Consider the following 27,033-nt stretch of genomic DNA (forward strand, 5'->3'; position numbering starts at 1 on the left):
TGTGATTCATTTTTAAAATTTGAAAAATGAGTATGACACAATGATATTGAGACAGTTTATCTTAATAAGGGCATATTTTTTTGTCATAGGAAAAATAAATATATGATTGTCATTTTGTCAAAAATTGAGGGTAAAATAGGAAAAATAGGGATATGATTGACAAAATTAAAGCTTCTTCAACCGTCCACCTCCTACCACGTTCTCCTCAAGCACAGCCGCTTCAGTTCATTCAAAATATCCAAAAAACATCATGATTTCATTTACCTGTATGAAAAAATGATGGTGGGACAATTTCTCTTAATAAGTGCATATTTTTTATCTTATGTAAATATTGTGTATCAAAAGTGAGGGTAAAATAGAAAAAAAAAAAAAGTGGCAAAAAGTTGACAAGAAAGGTTCTCTTAATAATAGCATAGATAAATCTCACTTCTTATTTGTATGGAATGGGAGTACCTTGTTATTGATTTACTAAAAATTGTGTTTATGATCAAAATCATTCATATTATAAATCATTTAGTAAAAAACATTTTTATGAAAAAATATGTGCATATATATATAGTCGTTTAGTCATTATACTGTAAAAAAACAAATAGTCAAATTCAGTAAACGCATTACGAATCAGTCAAATTCAATAAACGCATTACAAATCATTCATCTATTTGTTACCGTTGATTGACTAAACGATTTTATTTTTAACTAATTTTTTATGAAATGGTATTTATAAAGTGATTTATAATATGAATATTTTCCATCATATAACACAATTTTGTGAATTGACCACAAAGTATTTTAAAGTAGGCAAGCGTTCCTCTTTGTATGCAAGAAAGAAAAAGGAATCTAATCGCATTTGTGCTCGAATTCAAAGTATTTTGCCGACCAAAGGAGCCAAGGGTTAAAAATATCACATGTGAATCTCAAATTCTCAATTTAAATGTTACATTCACTATACAAAATTGAAAAGAATAGATTACACTCATAATGCATGAATAGAGGGCCAGATCCGTGGAACAGTTTTTTTTACACAACTTTTGATACACGTTTTTGTAGAACCTACTCCGTAATGTATTTTAATGATTCAATCATGATAAAGGACCTTATTTTACACTTCCACACTGGCCTGGTTATCGTCCATTCCCGGAGGGGACAATGGTGGAACAGCCACTTCTTGAAATTCAGCAGTTTCAATATCCAAGGCCTTCCTGGCAGTAGCCTTACTCTCTCTGCTTCTACCAATCTTCCTCAATGACGGGTGGGATTCGGAGGCAGCAGCTTTCGAGGAGCTACTACCATTAATGGTCAACAAAAACTTTTCTTTTGAGAGAGTTGTTGGGGCAGATGCAATAACGGAGCTGAAGACGCCCGACTCCCTTAGTCCTTTTATTATGGCCTGAAATGTACAGTGAGTGAAAGCTTTAAAACGATTCAATTTAGATTTTGAGGTTTTGTCAATACTTTCATGAAAATCATTTGTTAATTACATTATTTAAATGAGTTGATCAGCTACAAAAAATTTAAGTTTGGGTTGATCGGCTTACCATGGGAGCGTATATCCGAGTCAAAATTCCCTTTCTCAAAAGTTTGATTCTTATGTCTTTGTCATCCCACACAATGTGTTCATGGTACCTAGAACGAAAGCCAAGCGCAGACTTTAATTCACAATAAAGGATTAAAAAGAAGGTTTCACCATACTTCAAATTTTAAAGTTAAAGGAGGATCAAGATAAATGTAATAACTTGTAAAGAAAATCTTACCACTTCTGCATTTCCTCCTTGGTTGCAGTTGATGCAATTATGAATGCCTGCAATGGTACATGTTGTTAGTATATGAAAGAGTTAGCACGATGAAATGCAAACGAAAAAGCAAGCTCAAGAGCTCGCAGCTATTACACCAAAAGAAAGAGGAAATATAAGGGAAAAGACAAGTCCACTGTTCTATTACAAATCTCATAGAATATTAGCCAAATCTGCAAAATGGTTTTAGAAGACCACTTTGCCCGATATGGAGCACTTTAAGTTATGCTTGGAGTTGGAAAAACTATATTCCCTTTTAGATTTCCAAGTAACCGCTCTACCAATAGATATATATTTAAATTTTCAAGAACTCTATTGCATGGACCAACTCGGTAACTTTACAAAGTTAACTGATCGCATTATATGCTCGATGATCTTGTACCGGTAGTTAGAGAGTTTAGAAAGAACTAACTAAAGAATTGAACTCACAGATCTGTCAAACTCCAACATAAAGCATCTTTTGACATCTTCCTTTGTAGGCTTGCAGCGACATCGATCACGTCTAGATGTTAAGTCTGAAAATTTGGCATATGTGTAGTGCAGAACAGCAGCCTCTTCAAATTTGATCTCGCTAAGAAGGAAATATGATACATATGATTACCATCACCAATAAGTTGACCCCAAAACACTGTTCTTTCCAACATAAAATTACCGTACTTTGGGGTCTTCATATAATTGTGCCATCTGTGTGCACCGTTAGGACGAAGATGATCTTGGACTCGAGCAGCTGATTTCCCATTTCCATAAGTCAAAAAGTAGTTTGGGTTACCATGAACTGACTCTTTATACATACCAAAGTATGTGTCTTTTGGTACATGGTCATAATTCCTCTTAAACATGGAAACCTGATTTCGTAGATACAAGAGCAAGGCATAAGACAAAGACAGGACATGCATGCTAATTGAAATGTAAAAATAAACATGAAGTGAAGCATTCCTAGAATCAACTGGGATACATTTATTTAAAGTACTATTTCTCATTCTGGAAGTACAAAGTCAGAAAGACCTTGTCTACGACTCTACTGCTCGTAACTACCAAATCTTTATGCAGCACCATCTGTATGATAAATATTACTCACTCTAATCCCACACTTACGTACTTGTCTTTAAAGAATATGCCCTTATTTGAACTAACACACTAACTTCCAAGTTTTATGTCTAGATATGAAAAGAGGCAGATCTTGGTAAAATTTTAGAACAACATGCTTGGTCTGATCCATAAATTCGGAATATATGCTTGTCACTGTCTAACAACCATATCCTTGCATAGTTCAACGGGGTAACAACAACATACTGCTGTTTCCCAGGATGTTAAATCTAAGACTATGGATAAGGTTACAAACTCTTCACAAATTCAAAGTTATGGTATGCAGGTTAGACCTTACCAAGCTGACTGCCCATATAGAATAGCAAATATCAATCTCGTAATTGTTGAACTTCAGAGATCTAATGAAAGTTATTGAAGCAAGTAAGAAGCAATAATGATGGACAACAGAGGAGATTCACCTCAGTAAATGGTTCCTTAATATCATCCCGTTCAACACTGCTCTCCTGCACAAAACAAACAACCAGTTAGTTAAATCACTGAATAACATGCATAAAGACTGAAACGGGCGCCAATACTCAAAAATAACAAGCCTAGAATGCTTAATCATCTTTACACGTACACAACTTAAAAGTAACTGAATATTTCACTTACATAGTTCGGGAAAATGACCATATCCACATTCCCAGGCACATCAAGCAGCAACTGCCTCAAAGAATACTCCTTGGCCCCAGCTGGGTGCAGTAACTCATCTGTGTCAACATGAATTATCCAGTCCATTCCAGCATCCTAATAGTTTTATATGCAACACAAAATCCCAAGCAACAAAAGAGATTAATAAATTAAGAACACCTCTCATCACAAGGTAAAAGTAACAACATAGGCACAAGTAACATGAGAAAAATCTTTCATACCCTTGCCATGACAATAGCCATCTCCATATTGAGAGACTGCTTCACAAATAGCTCATAATTGCAAGGTTTGTAAAAGAAACTGGACAGCCAAGTCTCATTCCAGATCCGACTGATGGTAACAAAAGAACAAGAAACATAAAACATTAGTGATTTAAGCAAAAATGTATGCAGAATTATTCTCAGAAGCAACAGCACTGCTGATATGTCCACCATTTGAACAACTGTGCTTGCTGTTCAAACAGCACAGTAACGTCGCTTTCAATACATTTTCCCTACAAGGTTATTATTTTGTGTAGAGTTGATTTAGGGCTTATTCTTTAGATTTTAACTCTCAACTCCACGAACTTAGTATCCCTGAAATCAGGAGTTACAACCAAAGCCCTAAACAACTGTGTTTTGCTTTTTTTTATTGCGCAAATTGAATAGCCAGAGGGTCATTTGAATCATCCTGGTGCCACATTCCGGCTACCGTCCCAAAGCTGGATTGTTGGTATGTATAAATGTGTGTGTATCTACCAGTCTACAGGAAAAGGATAAACAAATAAAAGATGTTCAAGCATTTAGAGATGTTGGTTATGTTAATCAAAATATCCAGGAGTCTTAAGTCTTAACAATACTAGAAGATTACATTATAGTAAGCACAAGACAGGCACCAAGTGTCAGCGGCAGAATCAACTCACCTTTTAGCTTGTTGTTCCTCAAGCTCTTTAGTTCTGTATATCACCTTTACTCCCTGATAAAGTACCATATTAAGCATTGGAAAAATGCATTTGTAATTTTCACCATATTAAGCATTGGAAAAATGCATTTGTAAAATATTAAAAAAGATTACAATTAAAAAAAAAAAAACACGGAAAAGAAAAATAAAGGGGAGAACAAGGCAACTGAAGAGGACGTAGGCAGTCAGAGTGAAGTATTATTTAACTCACAGGAATAGACTCCAGAACTTTAGATACTTCAGGAGATGCAGCCTTTCCTTCCACAAATAAGAAAAAGGTAGTAGCTCCAATAACCTTGTGATAAAACATCCACGGCAAAATCTGTTCTAAACCAGCTGACGTACTTGTAGTAATACATATCTGCACAAAACTCTAACTTAATAAGAGACGAAAAATGCATTCCCCCAAAATGCAAACCATCCTGATATTAGTATGCAGCACTCATTACATAACAAACCATCATCGATCATCCAAACAATTGGGTTACATAAAATTTAAAGTGCTATAAACAATGAAACAAGACATCGCATTATATGCAGAGCATCACACTTGTTAAAAAGGATTAGAAGGGGCATATTTCCCAAAATTTAACACGATAGAACAGGAAGGTTCAAATGATACGTAACTTACACAATCAAGTTCCACTACCCAACAAATTACTCTGAATACCAGGATGATAAAGTCTGATAAGTAAATGGTGGTGTTATCATATTTTCTCACTGCAAGCACAGGTTGTTAATGAAACAATTGTATTATGTTTATCTATTGGACAACCAAGCCGCTAATGCATAAACACTAGACCATACATAACACTCTGTAGCTGTGCAGGATATCAGATCTGTAGAGAAGGGACTCCACGGGTTTCAAACTTTAATTCGTAGCAGAAGACAACTTCTTCGCAAGCATGAAGCATACCGCCTAGTGTATCCCATTAACAAGTATATTAGGAAAGCAAGGTTGGGTTGGATATTGCAAGAAAAAGGATGAACATAGTTCACATTTCACAACATTTGAGATCAATGAGAGGACAGCATTGTTGCTCACCGCCCCAGTAATTCCCCTTAGACGAGTTTAACTGAATTTGGAGATTCGTCACATATTTGTGAGCAAAAATGCAAAGAATTTGAAATATGGAGTGAACAGTACATGTATAAACAGCCTCAAAGCCATAAACTTCAATCTACAAAAAGGAAAATCCAGATACAGATCCACACGACCACTCAGAAATTTCAAAATTTCAAACACAGCAGTACAAACAAAACCCACTAAACCCAAATCCAAAGCAAGCAAAACCCAGAATCAGATCAACCTCCAATCCATGAAAGAACGAAAAAATCATACCCTTGGTCTTAAATTGGATACAGTATCCAACTTCCAATTCTGATAGTAGGGAATCGAAGGCGAAGCTGAACGACCGAGACTAAGGCAATCGGAGGGCGAGGAATGGACGACGGCGGAGGAAAGAGGAGATGCGTCCATGCCAGGGAAGAGGTGGTGGGAACCAGGAGGGGACCAGCGGGTGGTGGGGTCGGGGATGCCGCCACGCCATTGGAGGATGAAAGCTAAGGCAGCGAGAGAGAGGGGGAGGAGAGTGAGGAGGAGGAGGAGCTTCGATGTAAAGGTTTGAGAGGACGAGGATGGTGGGGCTGATCGGAGAGGGGCATGGAGGTGGTTGTGGTGGTGGTTGGTCATGGTCGTTTTTTGTCGGTCGTGAGAGTCGTTGATGGTCTTTACATTACAAGCTTTACTGGGAGTTCAAGAAACACAGGTTGTCTTTTAAAATAAAAATATAAAATGAGTAATGCCATATATTTGTAGGTAAAATTTTATAAATTAAATAATATTGAAGTTAAATAATTAAATTATTACTTAATAATTGATAAACGTGTTCATTTTTTATTGGTAACACATCATTTGGTTTACAAGACAAATTTAATCTCCATAGCATTAATCATATAAAATTGGCCGTAATTAAATATGTAACAACCCGTCTCCGAATTTACAGAACGAAATGGCAATGTTGTAATTTCATTTTGGTTTGGGATATTTCTATTTTAAAAATTATTTACGAGTCTTAATGTGTGTACCTGTAAGGCCCATCTGTTTTGGTTTTGTTCCCCGAGGCCCAAGTCTCTCTCTCTCTCTCACTCTCGAATCTCTCCCCCTCAACTATCACTCTTATCTCTCCCCTCACAGCTCTATCCTTCTCTTTTTCCCCCCCCTGCACCTTGTCTACCCCGAGGACCATCACACACATATACACACCCACACACACGCTAACTCTCCCTCGGACCTCCCTCGTTCCTCTTCTCCCTCTACAATTACAAGGACCGAGACCACTCACATCATTTTTTCGGCGCGTTCCTCGTCCCTCCGGGCAAGGTATGCCACAAGAATGCCCTAAATCTTGTACATACATCTTTGTGGTTCGATTTTGCACATGTGTGTGTATTTTGGACTGGTTTAGGACAGAAGATAACTCGAGGGAATGCTTGCCCAGTTTTCTGACGAATACTGAAGGTTTGCAGGCATTTTCCAACCACCTTTCGGCCACACCTAGCCCCAAGGAAGGTATAATTCGATTCCTTAGGTTCTGGGCTTTAATTTGGTATATTATGGTGACTTTTAATTGAGATTTGAGCTCCATCGGAGCTCGGGAACTTTCCCGGCCGAAAATCGGCTTTCCCTTTTTTTGGACTCCAGCGACTTGCAAAGGAAACTGGGCCAAGCCCAACCCAGTTGCCAGGCCCTAAGTCCAAAACCCAAATAAGCCTAGCCCAGTCCTAAACCGAAACCTAATTGTACTCGGCCCAAAAACTGAGTTTGGAACCCAGCCCAAGTTCTCAACCCATTTGCCCAACCCAAAACCCCCAACCGACCCAACCCTTTGGCCATGTAACCAGCCCAAGCCCTTAACCCATTAGGCCCAACCCACCCAAACCCAAGGCCCGAATCAATTTGGATCCAACCCAACCCATTGGACCCGGTTGACTATTGACTTCTGGTCAACGCTGACCGTTGACCAGTTTGACCATTAACTGGTCAACGTTAACTTTTTTAGGTTTTGTCCGGGACCCCTCTTAAGCTAATTTCGACGTCCTGAGCCTGTGTCTGATGTCTTTTTTTCCAAATTCAATCGTTTGAATAAAGTTTTATTAATTGGACCCTTTATGTGCTTAGGTGCATTTGTTAGCGGCATTTCCATATTTGCTAGTTTGCGTGGCTCTTCGACGGTAAAGTATCTGTGAGTAGACCGCTTCCAAAATGCATGATTTTACTACTAGAAATGCATACATGAAAGTATGATTTTATGGATACGTTTTATTAAACATTTGTGAGAAAATTGGATTCATGCTTTATGATTATCATGTTTTACTTAGAATATTTTGGCATACCATGATTTATCGATTTTTACTCTCTTTGTAGTATATATGAAGGATGACTATATACTATGAAGATGTTTTGAGATATAATGTTTGAGCTATTAAGCTCCATTGAGATATATACTTATGCTGGAAAGATTATATTCAATATTTTGTGCCTATCTAGTGGTCACTGTTCTACCTACGGGCAATGATACTTATATTGCCTTCGGGCGGGCGTGTGTAAGGCACTGTTCTGTGCGATGATACTTTTATTGGCTTCGGTCGGAAGATACTTATATATGATACCATTAGTTAGCACAATATATATGATATATGTTTTATGAAAGGTATTATGGCATGCTAGGGTTTTCGTAAAACTTATTACTTATTATGATATACGAGTTTTCTAAACCTGGGGATTAGTATGTTAAAGATTAACTGTTTTCGTATTATTTATATATCAACTTGGTCCACTCATGTTTGTTTTGCGCCCCCTCAGGACTTAGAATCAAGGCGTACAATTCCAACATCAAGGCACACCCGCATCAGTACCTTCGAGTCCTCTCGGTGTAGGACCCATCATCTTGTTCATTCAAATTTTATATTATTTCCTTTTTAGTATCTCAGTGTAGTTGTATGCTTTAAACACGTTCCTCATATGCATAATCATTGTATTTAAATTTATACTATTTTATTCATATTCATTCTACACATGCATGTTAGTATGGATTCGTCACATTCGAGTGTCGGCCAACACGTGTCTACCCTGATGTTTGGAAGGATATCAGGGTCGAGCGTGTCAAAATAAGGGCTTAGTAAGGTTTTAAAAGACTTTTTAAAGTGGTAGATTTGTCCTTATTCGTTAAAATTGTTTAATCAATCTACTATAACAATATATAAACGGTTTATAATGCAATATTTGATTTAGATTCGTATTCAAACTAAATTAGCCTCTTGCTATACGTCAAGCATGTAATAAACTCTAATTTATTGAATACTTTTTCATAGCTTTTTTTTTTTTTCACCACACAAACATGAACAAATACCAAAAGATTCATATGGAGAATATGTTTTCCATATTTTATTTGTTATCCGCGTTTGTTGTTGTAATGCTTCAAATATACTCAACAATAGTTCGCGACTTAATGAATTCAATGAGACTTTCTTTCAAAGAGTATTTATCAAATATAGCCAAATATTAGTCTCTAATTTCAAAAATATCATTTTTTTTATAAAAACTTTCAAATGTATCTAAATATCACTTAAATAGACACAAATACCCTTAAACTTTTAATCTAATAAATTTAAAATAAAATATATCATTGCATTATAAAAAAAATAAAAAAAATAAAAAAAATAAAAAAAACCAACACCCTATTAGATGATTGAATTCTCACGGAAAAACCTAAAATTAGTGTTTTCTCTTATACTAGTCTTTCGGCTAATAGTAACCCAATAACTTTTCCTTTGAAAATCTAGTAGTTGACAGGGAAGATGGAACAATACATCAAGCACTGGTAAAGATAATCAGGAATATAGATGAAGTTGATGAAGAAGGTAATATACCAGAGTGAACAAATGATAATAAATTAACTTTCACTTGTCTCAAATTTAAAGGTTTGTACAACCAATATAAATAATAAAATGACATAAAGAAAATTGTATTCATTAAACTGTAAATTTAAAAGGATTCTACAAAGTAGGATGAAGTTGAATGGGATTCCTACAAGTTTGCTTATAATGGCCATTTGAACCACATTTAGAATACCATCGAGTTGATTTTTCTTCTCCACATGATGAAATCCTCTTTTCTTTGCGCGTACCATATCTGCTTCGTGTAATTGGTGGTAGGACAATTCTTTCACGCATATCATCAGTTACTATCCAATCGGTCTGATCACCAACTGGTCATATGGCTTCTGTATACGCAATGACCAAGGAGTTTCTAGTATAATAATAAGAACACATAGGATGATATGAAATTTGTCAGTGTCTACAAGCAACACAAGCATGTGAGCAAGGTATTTGGTTAGGATCAATTTGCCGGCATGTGCAACTCTTTTCCTCTAAATTGACAACTTCAATACGAGATCCATCGTATATATAAAATGAGTAAGCTGTGATGAGTGATACCTACATATTCACACATACACACACACACATATATATAACTCAAACAAAAGAAGAACTAAACAACAACAACAAAAAAACAAAATTCGTATAAAAACTACAAAAAGCAATTGGCATAAAACTACAACAAAATTACGTTGAAGTTACATTAATGTCGGTTTTAACTTTTTTTTTTTTTGTCAAACCCAAGTTTTTAACTTTACTTTCTTACATTGCAAACATACATATATTTATTCTTTACTAAACATGGTACTGATGGATAAAGTTACAGATTATTTGATATAAGAATCAGTAAAATAGTTCAAAAACTTGAGAACAAATCAAAATGTGCCAAAATTGAATAGATAAATTAAAATAAATTCTAGTTAAGTGAATGAAGTAAAATATCTGGAATGATAATCCTTTGCTTGTTATTTTCTCGCACCAACCCAATATGTCAAATGTGTATTCATTTTGGTTGCCTTGGTTCGACGCTCATAAAACCACTTCTGGAGAATATTGATTCTTAAATACTCAAGAAATCGTGTGATAGGTAGCTTTCGAGCATCTTTGGTGATTGCATTAAGACATTTAGCAATATTTGTTGTCATGATGTTGTACCGCTTTCCATCAAAGTACACACGAGTCCACTTTTTGTATCCAACCAAATTAAGATAATCACCCACCTCATAGTCGATTTATATATTTTTGTCATGAGATGATGAAATTCAAGAACTCTGTATGCCTTGGCAACTGTAAAATACCGTTTGTGTGTTCTCTCATGCTTAAAATTGTGCCCAATGTTTTGACTTATATGAAATATGCATGCACTATGATGGGCATTGGGAAAAATAGTTGAGAGAGCCTTCCAAATGCTTTCATGTCTATCAGAAACGAACACCAAGTCATCAATTTCCCCAATTGCTCCTCGTAATTTTGTCAAAAACCAATTCCATGATGCGTCATTCTCTGAATCTCCAACTCCAAATGCTAGAGGGTATATTTGTTTATTGTCGTCCATGCATGTAGCAACAAATAGGGTGCCAATATATTTACCCTTTAAAAACGTCCCATTAACTGCTATTACTGGCCTAATAGCACTTCGAAAACCTCTTATGCAAGGTCTAAGTGACATGAAATATTACAAAAAACAATTATTCTCATCAGTTTCAATATGTGTTATAGTACCTGGATTTTTGGCTTCTAACATAGCAAAATAAGATGGAAGTAATGCATAAGATTCCTCCGGTGATCCCCTAACCAACTCCATTGCATGTTCCTTAGCTCTCCAAGCCTTCACATAACTTATACACACACCCATGTCCTTCCGTACATCTTCTATGATGTCACGTGGTCTATGTACTCGTGATACACCCTCATACTTAGACTTTATGCATTGACCAATAAGAGAACTACTTGCTTGTCGATGATGGCGATTGATAACATCTAATGAGCATGAGTGCATAGTAATGTATTTCCTGACCTTGAAATAGGATGATTGTCGTAATTTAGAGGTACATAGTTTCCACTTGCATTCATCGCTGACACAATCAACTTCAAACCTTTCTTTGCTTGGTCTCTTCACTTTGAATTCATAATTGTTCTTCATAGCATCAATACCCAACTTTTTTTTTTAAACCTCCTTAGTCTCTTACAATTGACCTATAACCATATCTCTATCTGAATTGCATAGGTCTGCCATGTCTAATTCATGTACAATATTTTTACCCTTGTGAACATCTGATCGGTTAGAACTGAGTTCATTAGATTGCATATTACTAGACATTTTCTGAATATATAAGCAAAACAATAGGCAAAGGAGAAAGTGACATACATATTGAAAAAATTAATTTAATATTGGCCAAATTATTGGTACAGTTAATCGACAATTGCAGACTAAAAGAAAAAGAAAAAAAACACAAAATAAATCTCTCAAGGCGAGTATTGCAAACCACAAAATATACAAACCTCATGACTATTCAGATGTTAATCTCAAAATAAATATATAATGGAGTGTAAACCGTGTTACAATCATCATAAAACCTCATGTTTTTGTTTCTTCAAGTTGCAGGGGAAAATTAAATACGAAGGAAAAAACTACAAAAGTAAAGAGAAAACGTAGACAAGGAAAAATGCAAGAAATTAACCATCTATGTCTCCACCAACCGTTGATGCCTCACTAGGTTTCCACCATTTTTTAGGTTTTGCCGTGAGAATTCTTAATCTAAAAGGGTTTCGATTTTTTTATTTTTTTTAATTTATTAGGTTTAAAAGCTTAAGGCTATTTATGTCTATTTAAGTGATATTTTGGATACATTTGAAAGCTTTTATAAAAAAATGACATTTCTGAATTTAGGGGCTAATATTTGGCTATATTTGATAAATACTCCTTTTGAAACCCATGATGTCACATCCCGGCCCGAGGCGGATCACTTCCCAGGCCCGCTCCACCACCGTAGCACGATATTGTCCGCTTTGGGCTTACCATTCCCTCACGGTTTTGTTTTTGGGAACTTACGAGCAACTTCCCAGTGGGTCACCCATCATGGGATTGCTTTAGCCCCCTTCTCGCTTAACTTCAGAGTTCCTACGGAACCCGAAGCCAGTGAGCTCCCAAAAGGCCTCGTGCTAGGTAGAGATGAGAATATACATATAAGGATCACTTCCCTGGGCGATGTGGGATGTCACACATGAACAACACGAAAGCTCCTCTAAAATAAAATAAAAAACACATATACAAAGAACAGTCCAATAAAAAAAAAAAAACTAAAATTGAAAACCAAAATTTACAAAATCAAGAAAATAGCTTTTATTTTTTTCTTTTATTTTCTTAAATTAAAAAATGAAAATATTTATCATTTTTTTTAATTTTAAAAGAAATAAAAACAAAAATTGAAAACGAAACTTATCAAATGGTCCCTTAATAATAATATAGATTTCAACAGTTTACTAAAAAGACATTTCTAACAATAAATGTGGTTCACACACTTTTATTCTACTCCTACACACTTATATCAATTTCTAACTAATAAATTGAATAAAAAAAAAATTCAATAAACATAAATGAGCAAAAATGTGCTGAAAGCTAAAAGAAAATATGCGAAAATCATTTTTCTTCTAACACAAGCACTTATTATAAAGTGATTCGATGCACAGGCGAAATAGGCGCCTGCCTAAGAGCAAGTCCATCGAAGGGCATAGCTCGGTGGATAGGGGACCAAAAACACCCAATAGGCTGCCTCCCTTGCTCTAGCCCATGCAGCAATTGGGCTAGGGGTGGGCCCTTGAGAGCGCTGATGCGAGGCTGACGTCAATTACGTTATAAAATTAATAAAAAATGTATAAAAAAACAAAAAATTAATAAAAATGTAAAAATTTAATAAAAAATCTGAAAAAAAATGATTTAATTTTTCTATAAATTTCTTATCATTATCTTCCACCTTAGACCACAATTTTATATTTTCTCAAATACTTTTGATTGTAGTTTCTTATTTAATTACATGTGGCGTAATGAGACCGATTAAAAATCATATCCGAAATTACAAATAAAATTATTTTTTATTATTTTATTAAATAAAAAAAATACTAATATTGTATTGTTTATTGTCATGACTATTCAATTTAAGGATGAAAATATAAAAGATAATTAGTGTTAATTAAAGACATTTACTATTCATTATTCATTGAAGGGGATTTAATAGGTAGTAGCCCTTGGGGGCCTTCCCACGCTGGAAATGCTCTAATGCCCATGCTCAACAGGTCCTCACCTAAACGAACACAAAGAGGCCTATTTCCACACCGTCCCCTAAACCTAATCATCTCTCTCTCTCTCTCTCTCTGTGCAGTCGATGTTAGGGTTTGTTGAGGAGGTTCTTGAAGAGGGTTTCTTCGGTAAATGCTCTCTCCCTTCACCAATCTCTCAGTTCCCTCTCCTTTCATGTCTTCAATCGACGTCCTTCTCTTCTCCTCTGCTCCTTCAGGGCCTCACAAAACCCTAATTCTTGGTTCCGGTTCTGACATTTTCCACATACTTGTTCCTTATTCTCAATCTTCTCGCACACAAAATTCCTGCTTTTCGTTGGGCGTCTCTGGAGTTTCTGATTCGGTTCTGCAAACGAAATGAGTGATTCTAAGGTGGGTTTTCTCTTTCACATTTGACAAGTTTGTATTTCCGTTATGATTTTCGTTTGAGGCGGATTATTTCGATGAATTTTTACTTGTTTTGTGGAGTTTTTTAGTTAGGAAGGTTGTAAATTTGGGTAGTGTGACTGTGAATTAGTTCGTGCTTGGATGAAACTTCTATTGGTCTGGTGATGAATGCGAAGTTTTTGGGTGTTTTTGCCTTCATTTTTGCCAAGTTTAAAACTAAAATGTATATGAATTGTGGAAATTTATTGTGATGGCGATGGCAACTCCGTTTTGACAATAGCTGTTGTATCTCACTAGGCTCTAAATTATCTGTTGAGTAATAATGCAGAAGTAAAGTTTTTATGATCATTTCTGTGTCAGCATCTGGTTGCCCGAACTCGTGCTGATTTACTGCTAGGTTATAATGTGATTTTGAATACTAATGTTTTTATTGGTTTGGGTTTTACTCTTTCATTCATGTGCTTGAAAGCCTGCTGACTTTTGTTGTTATTTCTTGTCTGCAGCTGCTAGTATTTGGGTCATTTTCTGAAGATGAGACCAGGTCGTTGCTGCTAAAGCAATCACCTGGGAAGGCGGAAAAGCCTGTGGAAAAGAATGTATTGCAGTTTGGGTCTATAAATTTTGTTACTCCAAAATCTTCTGGTGAATTTAATGGTGAATCAAGCGGACAGAAAAGTTCTTTGAAAGCGCCCACCAAATCTCAGCCCTTAAGTTCACTTAATAAGCAGAATGAAGTTAAGGCTGTAACAGCAGCAGATGATAATTTACCTGCATCGACAGCCACTCCGACAGAAAATGGATGTACTGATAATTATGTTAATGTTTCTGCCCATAGTAATGGTGTGAAAGTGGTGGCAACTGATAATGTTATCTTAACTTCATTGCCTTTATCCAAAGACGAAGGTGGTCTCTCCAATCAATTTTCAAGTCTGGAATTGCAGAATAGAGAGCAGAATGGCTGTGTTGATGATTTATCTGTTTCTAAGATTAAGGGGGAACTTCAGAAGGCTTCAAATGCGCCTGTCACTGTTTCTAAAATCTTGTTGCCTCGTGGTCTAATCAATTCAGGAAATCTGTGCTTTCTAAATGCAACCCTGCAGGCCCTTCTATCATGCTCTCCCTTTGTTCAGCTTCTTCAGGAATTAAGAACACTCAAAGTTCCTAAGGTTCTTTCTCCTCATTGTTATCTGTTTGTTCAATTCCTTGGCTTGTGGTTTTAGGAGAATTGCTCAGAAATGAGTAGCTACCTAGCTTAACCCTGGTTCTTTTTCTGACAAATCACTTGACTGATATGTTGCTCGTTTAAACTTGAATTGATTAGGTTGACTTTCCAACATTGAGTGCATTTGCAGAGTTCGTCTCTGAATTTGACATGCCTAGTGGTTCAAGTTCGAAGAACAAAGATGCAAGTGTTCTCGAGACTGGTAGGCCTTTTGGCCCTGCCATGTTTGAAGGCGTTCTTAAGAATTTCACTCCAGATGTGCCAACTAACATCTCCGGCAGGCCAAGGTTTGTGTCTGATATTGGTTGATACTTTTCAGTTCTAGTTTTTTTTATTTATATCTTAAGCCTTCTTATTCCCTGTATATTTGGTGATTAATTTTATTTAGTCTTTCTAAATAAAGAGGAAAGGTCAGACATGGATTGCAATCTTTTTTCTCAATTATGTCAGTTGTAATTTTGTTACCTTGTGTTTTTGTAAAATTTCTGTTGATAGGTTATAGTTTTTGCTCCGGATTATCAATTTTGATTGACAATTCTCATGCTTGAAATTTTGTGTGATGGTTAGAAAAAATGCCACCGTCTGATATAGCACAATCAAGATGCCTGCAGTTATGGTGTTTCCACTGAATATGTTGTCATATTTTCTGAAAACCTGCTATGTTTTCCTTTCTGTTTTTGGATTGTTACACCAATTGCAAGGAATGTAATGTGTAGTACGGGATTAGACCCTGAGTTTTTAGAAATTAATTGTTGATCGTAAAACTTTTTAACAAATAGGTTAATCTTCTCTATTATTTTGAGTTGGCCAATATTTTTTACTGCCAATATTTTCTGCCCAGCATATCTATGGCCATTATATCTATATGTCTATATTCTACTTTTGATTTGTTTTAAGTATTAGGGAAAATGACAAGTCACCCATTTCAGTTACTGTTAAATAGTTTGTTATCTCTAAATGTAATTAGCTGTGCTAATGTTTGTAGTTAGTTAGAACTGTTATAAGGTTAGGCAGTTAAGGGGTATCTTTGTAAATAGCCAAAGGCTATATATATATATGTCTTCACAGTGTACAAATCAATTATTCAGAAATATAATTGAAAGCTTACAGAGGAAGTTTCCAGTTTCTATATTAAGTTTCCTTTTGAAACTGTTGGTGTTTTTTCAGACAAGAAGATGCTCAGGAGTTCCTTAGCTTCATCATGGATCAGATGCATGGTGAATTACTTAAGCGTGAAGGACAATCCCCAAGCATTAACGGGCGCAAATCAACTCTCATATCTTCCGCAGAGGATGATGAATGGGAGACAGTTGGTCCAAAGAATACATCTGCAATAACCAGGACACAAAGTTTTGTTCCTTCAGAATTGAGTGATATTTTTGGAGGACAATTGAAAAGTGTGGTGAAGGCAAGAGGTGTGGCGGTTGCGTTATTATTATTATTGCCATTTAAGTTTTTATAGTTTTGCTAGCAGCTTTGTTAGATATATCTTTGTGTTATTGAATTCTTTTCGTTAGCACTTGCATTCTCAGGCTAGAGTAGCTTAACTTTTTCGTTTTTCCTCATAATTCAAATAGGTAACAGTTAATGTTGATTCACACGGTTTCATGTCTGAAAATTTTAAATTTAAATACAGCTTGAACAGTATATCTTTCTGATTTTCCAGATTTTGAATTCCATATTTCCTGTGGACCTGTGAATTGAAGAAAAATTAAATTATCTATGATACATGAGTTTTAGCAGGGATTCATGGTTATTTCTGTGGTTCCAAGTTAGATGCCATATTTGGCATTCTAGATGATGTACACCAATGTCAAGGACTTCCTAGTTGGAAATGTAGTTTAAAATGTTTCTGTTGTTTCCTAGGGATTTTTTAGATGAAGAGATATAGCTGAAGCTTTTAATCATATTTGTAACCAAAGTATCTATTTACTGGTCCATCGAAAGGAACTCCTGATGTCAACAGTCAGGTTTGCTCTGTAGTTTTTTGCCCACTCACTGTTGATTCTATCTGGAGTTTATGTGTTCATTTGGTTTTTGTTGAGCAGGAAATAAAGCTTCCGCTACTGTTCAGCCATATTTATTGCTCCACCTTGATATTTACCCTGAAGCTGTTCGTACCATTGAAGATGCACTTAAGTTGTTTTCTGCACCAGAAACTCTTGATGGGTATCGAACATCAGCAGCTGGGAAGGTACTCATTGCTATTTTTTAATTTCTGATGTATGCCAGTATAAAATTGTTAGAATTCCAAGGTATTAATGCAACCGAGATACTATATAAGTCCTATGGTACCTCCTAGGCTTTGTATCATTATGACATTTTATTATTAATATTAAACTTCTACATCGGTTTCAGGGTGGTATTGTGACTGCAAGCAAAACAATAAAGATACAGACCCTTTCAAAGATAATGATATTGCACTTGATGCGTTTTGGTTATGGAAGCCAAGGAAGCACTAAGCTGGATAAACCCGTGCGTTTTCCACTTGAATTGGTGTTGGGTCGTGAATTGCTTGTTTCTCCAAATACTGAGGTGATGCTCTTTTATATCTAATTAAACACTTTTTGAACTTTTATCTCGTGACCCTTATTTCTTCTTGATGAAGGGTGCATCGACTCTGATTGATACTTTATTGAGTTTTAGTTTGCTGTTATAGTGTGTTTTCAGTACGTCTTCTTTGACGTGTCTGGTAGGATGATGTCTGGTAGGAGTAGGACGTAACCTATAAACATGAATGATAACGCTAAACCCTATCCAAAGAAGAAAAGAAGTACCGAATTTTCCTTATTGTCGAGCTGTAACAAGTCTTGTTGTTTTCAATTAGGGTTTGCATACCTAGTGGCAGTTGTAGGCAGAATTTCAAATACTATTTTTGGTGCTTATTTTTCCATCCTTCGCTTCTGTAGGGTCGAAAATACAAACTTGTTGCTACAATAACTCATCATGGGGGAGAGCCATCAAAGGGACATTACACAACTGATGCTCTCTATGCCGGTCAGTGGCTACGGTTTGACGATGCGTCGGTCACGGCAATTGGGACCGGTAAAGTACTGCATGAGCAGGCATATGTCCTCATCTACAAACAATTATAAATGGGCAGTTCAAACAAGTAGTATACTGCATGAACAGGGTTATGTCTTCGTTTACGAACAATTGTGGAAGCTAACCATGGAGTAACTCACTTCCCACTGGAGAGACCCCTCTCGTTCATATAGTTTATGGAGTGTCACCAGTTCTCTGGCCCCTGGGGTCGATGCGATAAACTTTGGTCAAGTCTCCATCCGATCGTCGATGCTTTTGAAAATGGCTGTAACAATTCTTTGAACTTGTCTGATTGCAGCAGTTTTCAGGTTTGTTGTGATGTAATATATATAAATATTTATATAGCGAGACAGAGAGAGAGGCCAGTGCCCCCATTTATATCAAGTGAATGTTTTGATATTAATCTTCAACTATATTTGGTGAATGCTTTTAATTATTCAATTACATCCTGTTCTGCTGCACGACCATTATGTGAAGAAAGATTTTTCGGTGTGCCGGTACGCCAATGGCGTGTTTACCAAATGGGGTAGGAGTAGGGAGAATCGAATTGCAGGCCTTCCCAAACATTTCAGAGTTCATTAGCTTTGTGGGAATTAGAAAATGAGTAGGTTCCGCCTAATATTCGGAAGTGAATTATGAAATTACCCTGAATTGGATTACAGAGGTGGAGTTAGTATCTTTGTTTTGAAACGATTTGGTTTTTTCACAAAAATGCACAAGGGATTTAGGACTTGTTTTAACTGAAGAACACTTTTTGAGTTTTAGGCGTTGAATTCTTGTATGGTAGGATTCTTTTTAAAAATTGGAATCAAAACTAACTTAAAAACATAGGTTATTTCTTAAAAATACTGAAAGTGAGTTTTTAGAGTTTTTTCTGCTTTCTCCTCAACATCTTTTGTTTGCTCTCTCCTAACCCTCTCTTTTTCCTCTTATAACCCTCTCTTTCCTCTCTCCCCACGTCACACATTGTCTTCTCTCTCCCTCCTTAGCCTTTGTCTCATCACCCTCTCTTTCTTCTCACTCCTCACATTCTCACCGTAATTTTTTGCTCTCTCCCTTACCTCCTCACCCTTACCCTGTCTTTCTCTCTCCTCGCCAACTATTTCATCTCTTCTCTTTCCCAATTGTCTCTCTCCTCCAATTTCTGCTCAAGGTAGTTTGAATTCAAACTAAAAAAATTATTTTTAAAAACTCAACCAAACAGATTTTTTGAAGTTTTGAGATTTAAAAGAAACCTGTTTTTAAGTGATGTTATTTGAAAATTATTTTTAGGAACAATCAAAGTTTTTGGGTAGGATATCAAACGGGCCCTTAGTTTTCACACAAAAATGCACATCATTCATGATTTACATAAATATTGGACATATATGAAGAATCAAAAGGAGATCAAATTTCATTGTAGAAGAGGTAATTTTTTTTTGTTTTTTTAAGAAATAATGTTATCTTCACTAAGGGAAAGGGGAATGGACTTAGCCTCACAATGGGCTAGCAATAATATGATTCAAATTCGTTTTTGGCGAAACCAAACCTAAAACCTCTCATTTATAATTGATAAGAAATATTGTTATACCGTAATACTAAGTGGTTGTATAAGAGGTAAATTAGATATTAATTATATGACCAGTTTAATGTTTTTATTTTCTAAACTTGTATTCTTATAATACAAATTCAAGGGATACAATAAAAATTGTCATTTAGTATTACGGTATAGTGGTATTCATCTCCATTTGTAATTGAGAGATTTTAGGTTCGATTCTCGCCAAAAACAATTTGGTTTTAGGTTCGATTCTCGCCAAAGACGAATTTGAAAGATAAAATCATTTGTTAAAAAAAAAAATTGCAATCCCCATCAATTTTTAGTGTAAGTTCCAGTTTATGAAAAATAAAAATCCAAGAAAAGGAGGTTTTTTTTTTTTTTTAAATTAAATAATTCTCCGTCCAAACCTAGTGTAACTAAACAGGCCACAATCTCCTGACTTCTCTTCGAATTGACAAAATGGAAATCATGGATCAAACTTTCACTCTCCGCTGGACCATGCTTCATCCGTCCATTCGCCGTGAGACCGTTTCCGAACCCGAATGGTGTGATCTTCCGCCGCATACACTCCGTTCCCGTGATCCGCGCACTCGGGTCGGAATCATCCTGCCAGGGGGAGAATAAAAAAGAGGCCGCGACTCCCTTTGGTATGCTACTTTTAATATTTAGGGTTAGGGTTTATGATCCAGGCTGCTTAATTCTCAGCTTTTTTTAACTCTTAGCTTTAGGGTTTATATTATATAGTGCAAATTGGTTCGTTGGTTGAGTATAATTTCTCATCATATATCTCTAAAGAGTCCTTGGTTTGTGATCCAGTTTGCTTAATTCTCAGCTTCTTTTCTTTTTTGTTTAGTTTGTATTTGACGTTAAAATGGAATTGCAAACTGCAAACAGATAGCAAGGGCAGAAGCATCAAAGAGTCGTGGAGTGCCCGGCTATTGGTCAATTTTCATAAAAAGTGACTAGTTATTGGTCATGTTTCATAAATAGTGCAGGGGTTATTGAGTCAGTTTTATAAATAATGCCCTAGTTATTGGTCCATCATAAATAGTGCCTAATTATTCGTCATGTTTCATAAATATTGTCTAATTTTTTATTCAGTTTGATAAATAATGTATAGTTCAGTTTCATAAATAGTTTCTACCTATTGGTTTAGTTTTAGAAATAGTATCTAATTCTTGGTTTCATTTCATAAATAGTGTCTACTTATTGGTTTAGTTTTATAAATAGTGTCTACTTATTGGTCTAGTTTTATAAATAGTGTCTACTTATTGGTCTAGTTTTATAAACAGTGTTTAATTCTTGGTTCAGTTTCATAAAGTTTGAAACTTAGACCTTGTTTGGTCCTATTGCGCCGAAAACGATGAACACATAAGTAATCCTTTAAATAAAAAACTTAAGAAGATTATGTTCTCGGTAATTATGTCTAAAAATTCCCACACATTTTTTACATACCTACAATAATTACATGTAGCTCTCCATCTAATTTATTGAGCTTGTGTGTCATCTTGGAGAAATTTTTCGTTGTGTCTGTAACATAAGTGGTACACCATGTGTTATTGTGTAAGTGGTGAGAAATTTTATTTTTTATGTTATTAATTTTTTAACACAAGAATTTCACCACTTATATAAAGATACATAGTGTACCAGCCCATATTCTGGGCACATTGAAAAATCTCTAATCATCTTAACTACTATTGAGCAACAACACCACATAAATAAAATTGAGGAATGTAATTTAATTTGAAGTTTTTTCTTAAAAAAAGAAAAAAAAATTATATATATATATATATATATATCTCTCTCTCTCTCTCTCTCTCTTTCTCTCTTAGGCTATCTCCAACTGAAAGGTCCAAAGGGCCGAAAAACGCCTGAAAATCGTCTCCAACCGAGGGCTAGGCCAGAGGGCTCGTGGACCCCACGAAATCTGAAAGGGCAAAAGGGTTGACCATAAATGTGAGCATTCCTGTTGGTTATATCCGACAAGAATGCTAGGCCAAATTTTCAAATGCAACGACTAGTTAACTTCAGCTAGCCCTTTTTTTTAATTTTTTTTATAGTTTAATTTTTTTTCTAAAATTTCTATTTTTAAATTCTATTTTTTTCTATAACTTCTATTTTACAAAATTTGTTTCATATTTTTTTTTTAAATTCTATTTTTTTCCTATAACTTCTTAAGCCATTATACAACATTAACTTAAATTAAGTAATATGAAACAACATTAAATGACATTAACTGTGACATCCCACATCGCCCAGAGGATGTGGCAATTTGGTATCAGAGCCTAACCCTAGCCGTGGTGTGCCGACGAGGACGTCGGGCCCCTACGGGGGTGGATTGTGACATCCCACATCGCCCAGGGGAGTGATCCTTATATGTATATTCCCATCCCTACTTAGCACGAGGCCTTTTGGGAGCTCACTGACTTTGGGTTCCGTAGGAACTCCGAAGTTAAGCAAGAAAGGGGCTAGAGCAATCCCATGATGGGTGACCCACTGGGAAGTTGCTCGTGAGTTCCCAAAAACAAAACCGTGAGAGAATGGTAAGCCCAAAGCGGACAATATCGTGCTACGATGGTGGAGCGGGCCCGAGAAGTGGTCCCGCCCGAGTTAGGATGTGATAATTTGGTATCAGAGCTTAACCCTGGCCGCGAGTGTGCCGACTAGGACATCGGGCCCCTAAGGGGGTGAATTGTGACATCCCACATCGCCTAGGGGAGTAATCCTTAAATGTATATTCACATCCCTACCTAGCACGAGGCCTTTTGGGAGCTCACTGGCTTCGGGTTCCGTAGGAACTCTGAAGTTAAGCGAGAAGGGGGCCAAAGCAATCCCATGATGGGTGACCCACTGCGAAGTTGCTCGTGAGTTCCCAAAAACAAAACCGTGAGGGAATGGTAAGTCCAAAGCGGACAATATCGTGCTACGGTGGTGGAGCGGGCCAGGAAAGTGATCCGTCCCGGGCTTGGATGTAACATTAACCAACATAAAAATTATTCATTTAACAACATAAAACTTAAACAACATTTTTAAAAACATTTAACAACATAAAACTTAAATGTCTACTCCATGCTTCTTTGGGTGGTTATGCTGACGTCATTTACCCGTTGGATTTGAATTTAAGTTGTAGTTTTTAAATAATAAATTAAGTTTGACCCTATACTCTTTGGCCCTCTATTAGAGATATTTTTTATGACAAAGTTAAAACAAGCCCTTTGACTTCGGTTGAAAATGACCTTAACAACAACTGACAACGAAAAAGAGGAGTGTGGAAGGTGGGCGTGTAAGCGCGCCCAGCGCAGATTTTTTTTTTTTTTTTTTTAATCTTTTTTTTATCTTTGTTATTAAATAATGTTATCAGATAATTTTTTATTAAGATGAAAAGATTTGAAGTCATTTGTGTTTTTTCATAAATTTAAACAGAACAACATTGCATCGATCCTGTTGAAGTTTTCTGATTTCGAATTTAAGGTGGACCCGGACCGAACCGCACACCGTGCCCACTCTGTCACAGCTCAGTGAAAGGTAAGGAGAAAAATGGCGCAAAAGGAGGAAGCGAATGGGCCCAGAGGTCTGCTGTAGAAAGGGAGCAGACGATAACCTCTTTCCTTTGGATCGGAGCTTGTTGTCGAGAGGCACGACTTCTCCTTCGTTCAGATCCTCGGCTTCCTCGACTTCCAATGTCGCTCTCTGCTCGACCACGCTTTCATCCGCCGCGACACCGTCGCCAAATTCCACCCCGCGCGTCATTCCGCTTTCCGATCGGTACGCCTCTCTCTCTGAGCGTGATTTTTCAATTTTCCTATTAATTTACTTTTTATTGGTCGAGCGCTGTGAAATTGCTAGAGGTTTAAACGTTATGTGAATTTCTTAAAGATTGTTGGAGAAGTTAAATTTTGAATTTTGGCTCAAATTAACGTGTAATTTTCTTTTTCTAGACACAAATTAGGTTTTGGATTGATGAGTCTGAAATCCGAAATTGTTCGAATTATAAACTCGGCACCAAATTTGATAGTGTTCTTCACTAGTACCTTTAGATTTTTTACCGTATGCTGTTGTTGATCCTAAAAATTACAAAACCTACGTGGCGCGCAGGCCGAGTAACTAATAAGCTAACTACGTCCTTCGGTCGAATGCGGGGCGTGCCAACTCGTCGGCCGAGCCTGGCCGAGGAGTAAAATCTGTTGATGTAGCTTTGAGCGCGTTGCTGACTTCTTTTAACTTGCGATTGCGACCGAGGAAGGAACACTCTCGGTCTCTGGGTTCTACAGCCTGAAGACAAGGCTGCTACTTCTGCGGAGTTCACAAATCGTCCGAGCCCGATTCGGTCACTGTGATTATATTCGTGAGAGTATAAGCACGTCGAATCGAGACCAAGGTGTATGGGCACAGGTACTCGAACGTGATATATGTCTTGATGGTAAACGTAGTTCGGCCGTCGGAATGCCGAACCCTGAAACTCACCTGTGAGTATCCAATCATAAAACCACTTGGCAACCAGTACGCCGAGCAATGTAATTCATAACACCTAACTATGCCGAGAAAGCTTAGTAAGGTGACCTCTGCCAACAAAGGTTCGAAAACCTTCTTCGACCGAGACTTGGATAGATAATCGGTTGGCCTCGACGCAGTGCTGTTTATCCAAACTGAAGATGCTTCTTGGTCGGCTGATTCTGCGGCAGCAGTGCTGTTTATCCAAACTGAAGGTGCTCGCCGGTTGCTTCCACAGTGCTGTTTATCCAAACTGAAGGTGTGTCGGCAGGAAAAAGAAAAGGAAAAATCTCAAGGTGATTGAGAGGTTTTGCGCAGGGCAATTGTATGCTGAGTTGAAGGTCCTTTCCGTTTGCATGATTTCTTGTATTTATAGTGCCCCATTCCTTGAATCCGACTCCGATTTGGATTGGGAGTCCTTGTCCCACTTCGCCTCTTCCTCGAACAAACCTACTCCCACTGGGATTCTGAATTTTCCTTCTTTTCGGGACTTCATTCCTTGCTGGTCGAGAATCCTAGTTGTACCAGGACTTCCTCGACCTTTCTATTTATCTGGACTTTTTAGGATTTGGCTGACCCTGCCAGCTGGCCCGGGCCTTATTATTCGGCCCATATTATTTGTCATCACCTTGGGCCGAGCGCATCCTGCTGCTCGGCCCAGCAATAATATTTTAGGCCCAAACATTGCCCCCTCGCTTCTGAGGTCGCCGACCGTTAACTCTTGGTCGGGCCTCGACCTTGAAGAAGCGAAAACGTTTATTGCTTTTTGGATTTTACTTCCTTAATGACCGTTATTCCTGCGCATTTATGAGACATGATTGCACTTTCCTCGTTGCCCCCAACGCGTGGCCACGTGTCGATTCTCCGCTGCTCTTAAAACTTTCAATCGTGAGCCTCGAAACCGTGCCCTAACTGGAACGTCTTATCCTCATTAATGCTTTGAAACTGGCGCCGCACGCGATCGTGCGTCCTGGATTTTCGACTCCTCGATCCCCTCTTCGCAGGTTCCCAACATATCCGAAATGATTGGAATCTTTCCGGGTTAAGTTTCCCCCAAAATTAAACCAGTGCTTTTTTAATTCCAGCGCCTTCCGAATTTCAGACGTTTGATATTCATTCTGAAAAGCCTATAAATACCCACTTTTCCACCATTCGCATCTTACGCTTTCAGAAACTCCAAAATCCCAATTCTCTCAGACCTGTTCAAGCCAAAACCCTTCCCGTTCTTCCTTCTGCGATTTCTTCACCAGTTTTCCAAACTCTCTCCCATCACCTTTCCAAATGGCCTCCTTTATCTCGAAGCTCTCTGACGAGATCAACAAATGCAAAGATTTCATTGATCGGAATGCGATCAAAACACTACGCTTTGAGAATGACATGGCTACCTCTCATCAGATTCTGGGCCCCCTCTTCAGGGATGCAGTGCCGTCGTGTATCACCAATCTTCTCAAAGAGCAATGCCTAACACCCCTGCTCCAGGGGTTCGACTGGTCCAAATGGTGCTTAGCTCGGCCTCAAGGAGCTTGGCCCTCGACCACTACAGCCTGGGCTGCCTGGGTGGATCGAATGAGATCAACCTTCGGTGAGGAATGGAAAGCCCTCGGCATCTATGATGCCATCCTGTTATCGACTATGGAGATTACCATGGATAAGGAGCTGCTTATGGCGGCCTTGACTCTATGGTGCTCGGCCACCAACACCATGGTCCTTCCATTCGGACCCCTCGGCCCTACTATCCTCGACATCTCGGCTATTCTTGGGACTCCACCATCCGGCCTCCCAATTGATGCTGCTCTTTCTGGATGTCCCTCCCTTCTTGACCTGAAGGCACTTTTCGACGAGCGGGCCGTCGAAACGCTCAGCCGAGGAGATCGAGAGCCTTCCAGAGAAGAAGTTCAGAAGCTTCATAAGAACTTCTTCAACTACAACACTCTGATTCTCCACTTTGCCGGCCGAGGCGAGGAGAGTCTCAAGAAGGGAGAACACGAAGCCTTCCTTTTCTATTGGTACAACAAATTTATTTGTTGTACCAAGTCGAACAAGTGCTTGGTCGAGAATATGCCGGTGGCCCAGGCCCTGGCTAGTGGTCATTCTCTGGCGCTCAGCTCGGCTATTCTTGCCAACCCCTTTCGTTGCTTGGCCGAGACGACCATCAACAAGATTGACCCGCACCAGAATGGGCCCCTCTGGGTTTTCCAACTCTGGCTGCAGGTCTATTTCTCCACCCTTCGGCCTGAGGTCCTCGCCTTTCAGCGCTCGGCCGCCCTCGGCCCCCAACTTGCCTCTCGACCGGCTCCTCCTCACCGGGCTGACGAGGTCCTCAAGCACTTTTTCGGCCTTGACGTCCTTTCGGACGACGAGTTCCTGGTGTGCCGGCGCCAGGAGTATCCTGCTTCGATCGGGCTCCCGACGGCAACTTGGGCCGCGGCCGAGGACGCAGGCCTTCGTCAGTCCTGGGGGTCAATCGTACTGGCTCGCGACCTTCCCCTTGGTTGCGATGCCCGCCGAGCCGGTTGGGAGGTCTACCAGCCTCACTTTGTCGCCCGACAGCTCGGCTACCTCCAAGGTTGCCCCGTACCCCTGATCGTCTCTCGTTCCCTCCTGAGCCGGGGACGTCTTTCTGGTTCTTCCGAGAGGGAGTGCCGGTC

The 27,033-nt window shown here is 37.9% G+C and overlaps 2 protein-coding genes and 1 pseudogene across 2 annotated transcripts; 1 reads left to right on the plus strand and 2 right to left on the minus strand.

Annotated features, from left to right (window-relative positions):
* Nucleotides 1–846: 846 nt before the first annotated feature.
* LOC137733780 (glycosyltransferase-like KOBITO 1) lies at nucleotides 847–6,267 on the minus strand. The gene is made up of 11 exons (XM_068472964.2): nucleotides 5,809–6,267; nucleotides 4,678–4,827; nucleotides 4,429–4,481; nucleotides 3,749–3,857; nucleotides 3,489–3,623; nucleotides 3,296–3,340; nucleotides 2,448–2,635; nucleotides 2,220–2,361; nucleotides 1,752–1,798; nucleotides 1,536–1,623; nucleotides 847–1,387 (listed from the first exon to the last, which is right to left on the minus strand). The coding sequence occupies exons 1-11, from the start codon at nucleotides 6,157–6,159 to the stop codon at nucleotides 1,100–1,102; spliced, it is 1,596 nt and encodes a 531-aa protein (XP_068329065.2). The 5' UTR covers nucleotides 6,160–6,267; the 3' UTR covers nucleotides 847–1,099.
* Nucleotides 6,268–10,372: 4,105 nt separating this feature from the next.
* On the minus strand, nucleotides 10,373–11,553 carry LOC148695431 (PKS-NRPS hybrid synthetase cheA-like; annotated as a pseudogene).
* A 2,087-nt stretch (nucleotides 11,554–13,640) lies between these two features.
* On the plus strand, nucleotides 13,641–18,760 carry LOC137734872 (ubiquitin carboxyl-terminal hydrolase 24). Its single transcript, XM_068474182.2, has 7 exons — nucleotides 13,641–14,075; nucleotides 14,594–15,256; nucleotides 15,412–15,599; nucleotides 16,480–16,727; nucleotides 17,361–17,506; nucleotides 17,671–17,847; nucleotides 18,222–18,760. The coding sequence occupies exons 1-7, from the start codon at nucleotides 14,061–14,063 to the stop codon at nucleotides 18,405–18,407; spliced, it is 1,623 nt and encodes a 540-aa protein (XP_068330283.2). The 5' UTR covers nucleotides 13,641–14,060; the 3' UTR covers nucleotides 18,408–18,760.
* The last annotated feature ends 8,273 nt before the right edge of the window (nucleotides 18,761–27,033 follow it).

The sequence above is a fragment of the Pyrus communis genome, chromosome 7, assembly GCF_041283825.1.
Source record: "Pyrus communis isolate YQ-2024b chromosome 7, ASM4128382v1, whole genome shotgun sequence".
Lineage (NCBI taxonomy): Eukaryota > Viridiplantae > Streptophyta > Magnoliopsida > Rosales > Rosaceae > Pyrus > Pyrus communis.

Excerpts from the sequence above, each read along its gene's own strand:
- LOC137733780 (XM_068472964.2), bottom strand. The coding sequence starts at position 6,159 with ATGACCAACCACCACCACAACCACCTCCATGCCCCTCTCCGATCAGCC. Across the intron at positions 1,799-2,219 it reads TGTTGGAGTTTGACAGATCT|GCATTCATAATTGCATCAAC; the intron begins GTGAGTTCAATT and ends GTACCATTGCAG. Across the intron at positions 1,624-1,751 it reads AAGGAGGAAATGCAGAAGTG|GTACCATGAACACATTGTGT; the intron begins GTAAGATTTTCT and ends CTTTCGTTCTAG.
- LOC137734872 (XM_068474182.2), top strand. Across the intron at positions 16,728-17,360 it reads AAGTGTGGTGAAGGCAAGAG|GAAATAAAGCTTCCGCTACT; the intron begins GTGTGGCGGTTG and ends TTTGTTGAGCAG. Across the intron at positions 17,507-17,670 it reads GAACATCAGCAGCTGGGAAG|GGTGGTATTGTGACTGCAAG; the intron begins GTACTCATTGCT and ends CATCGGTTTCAG.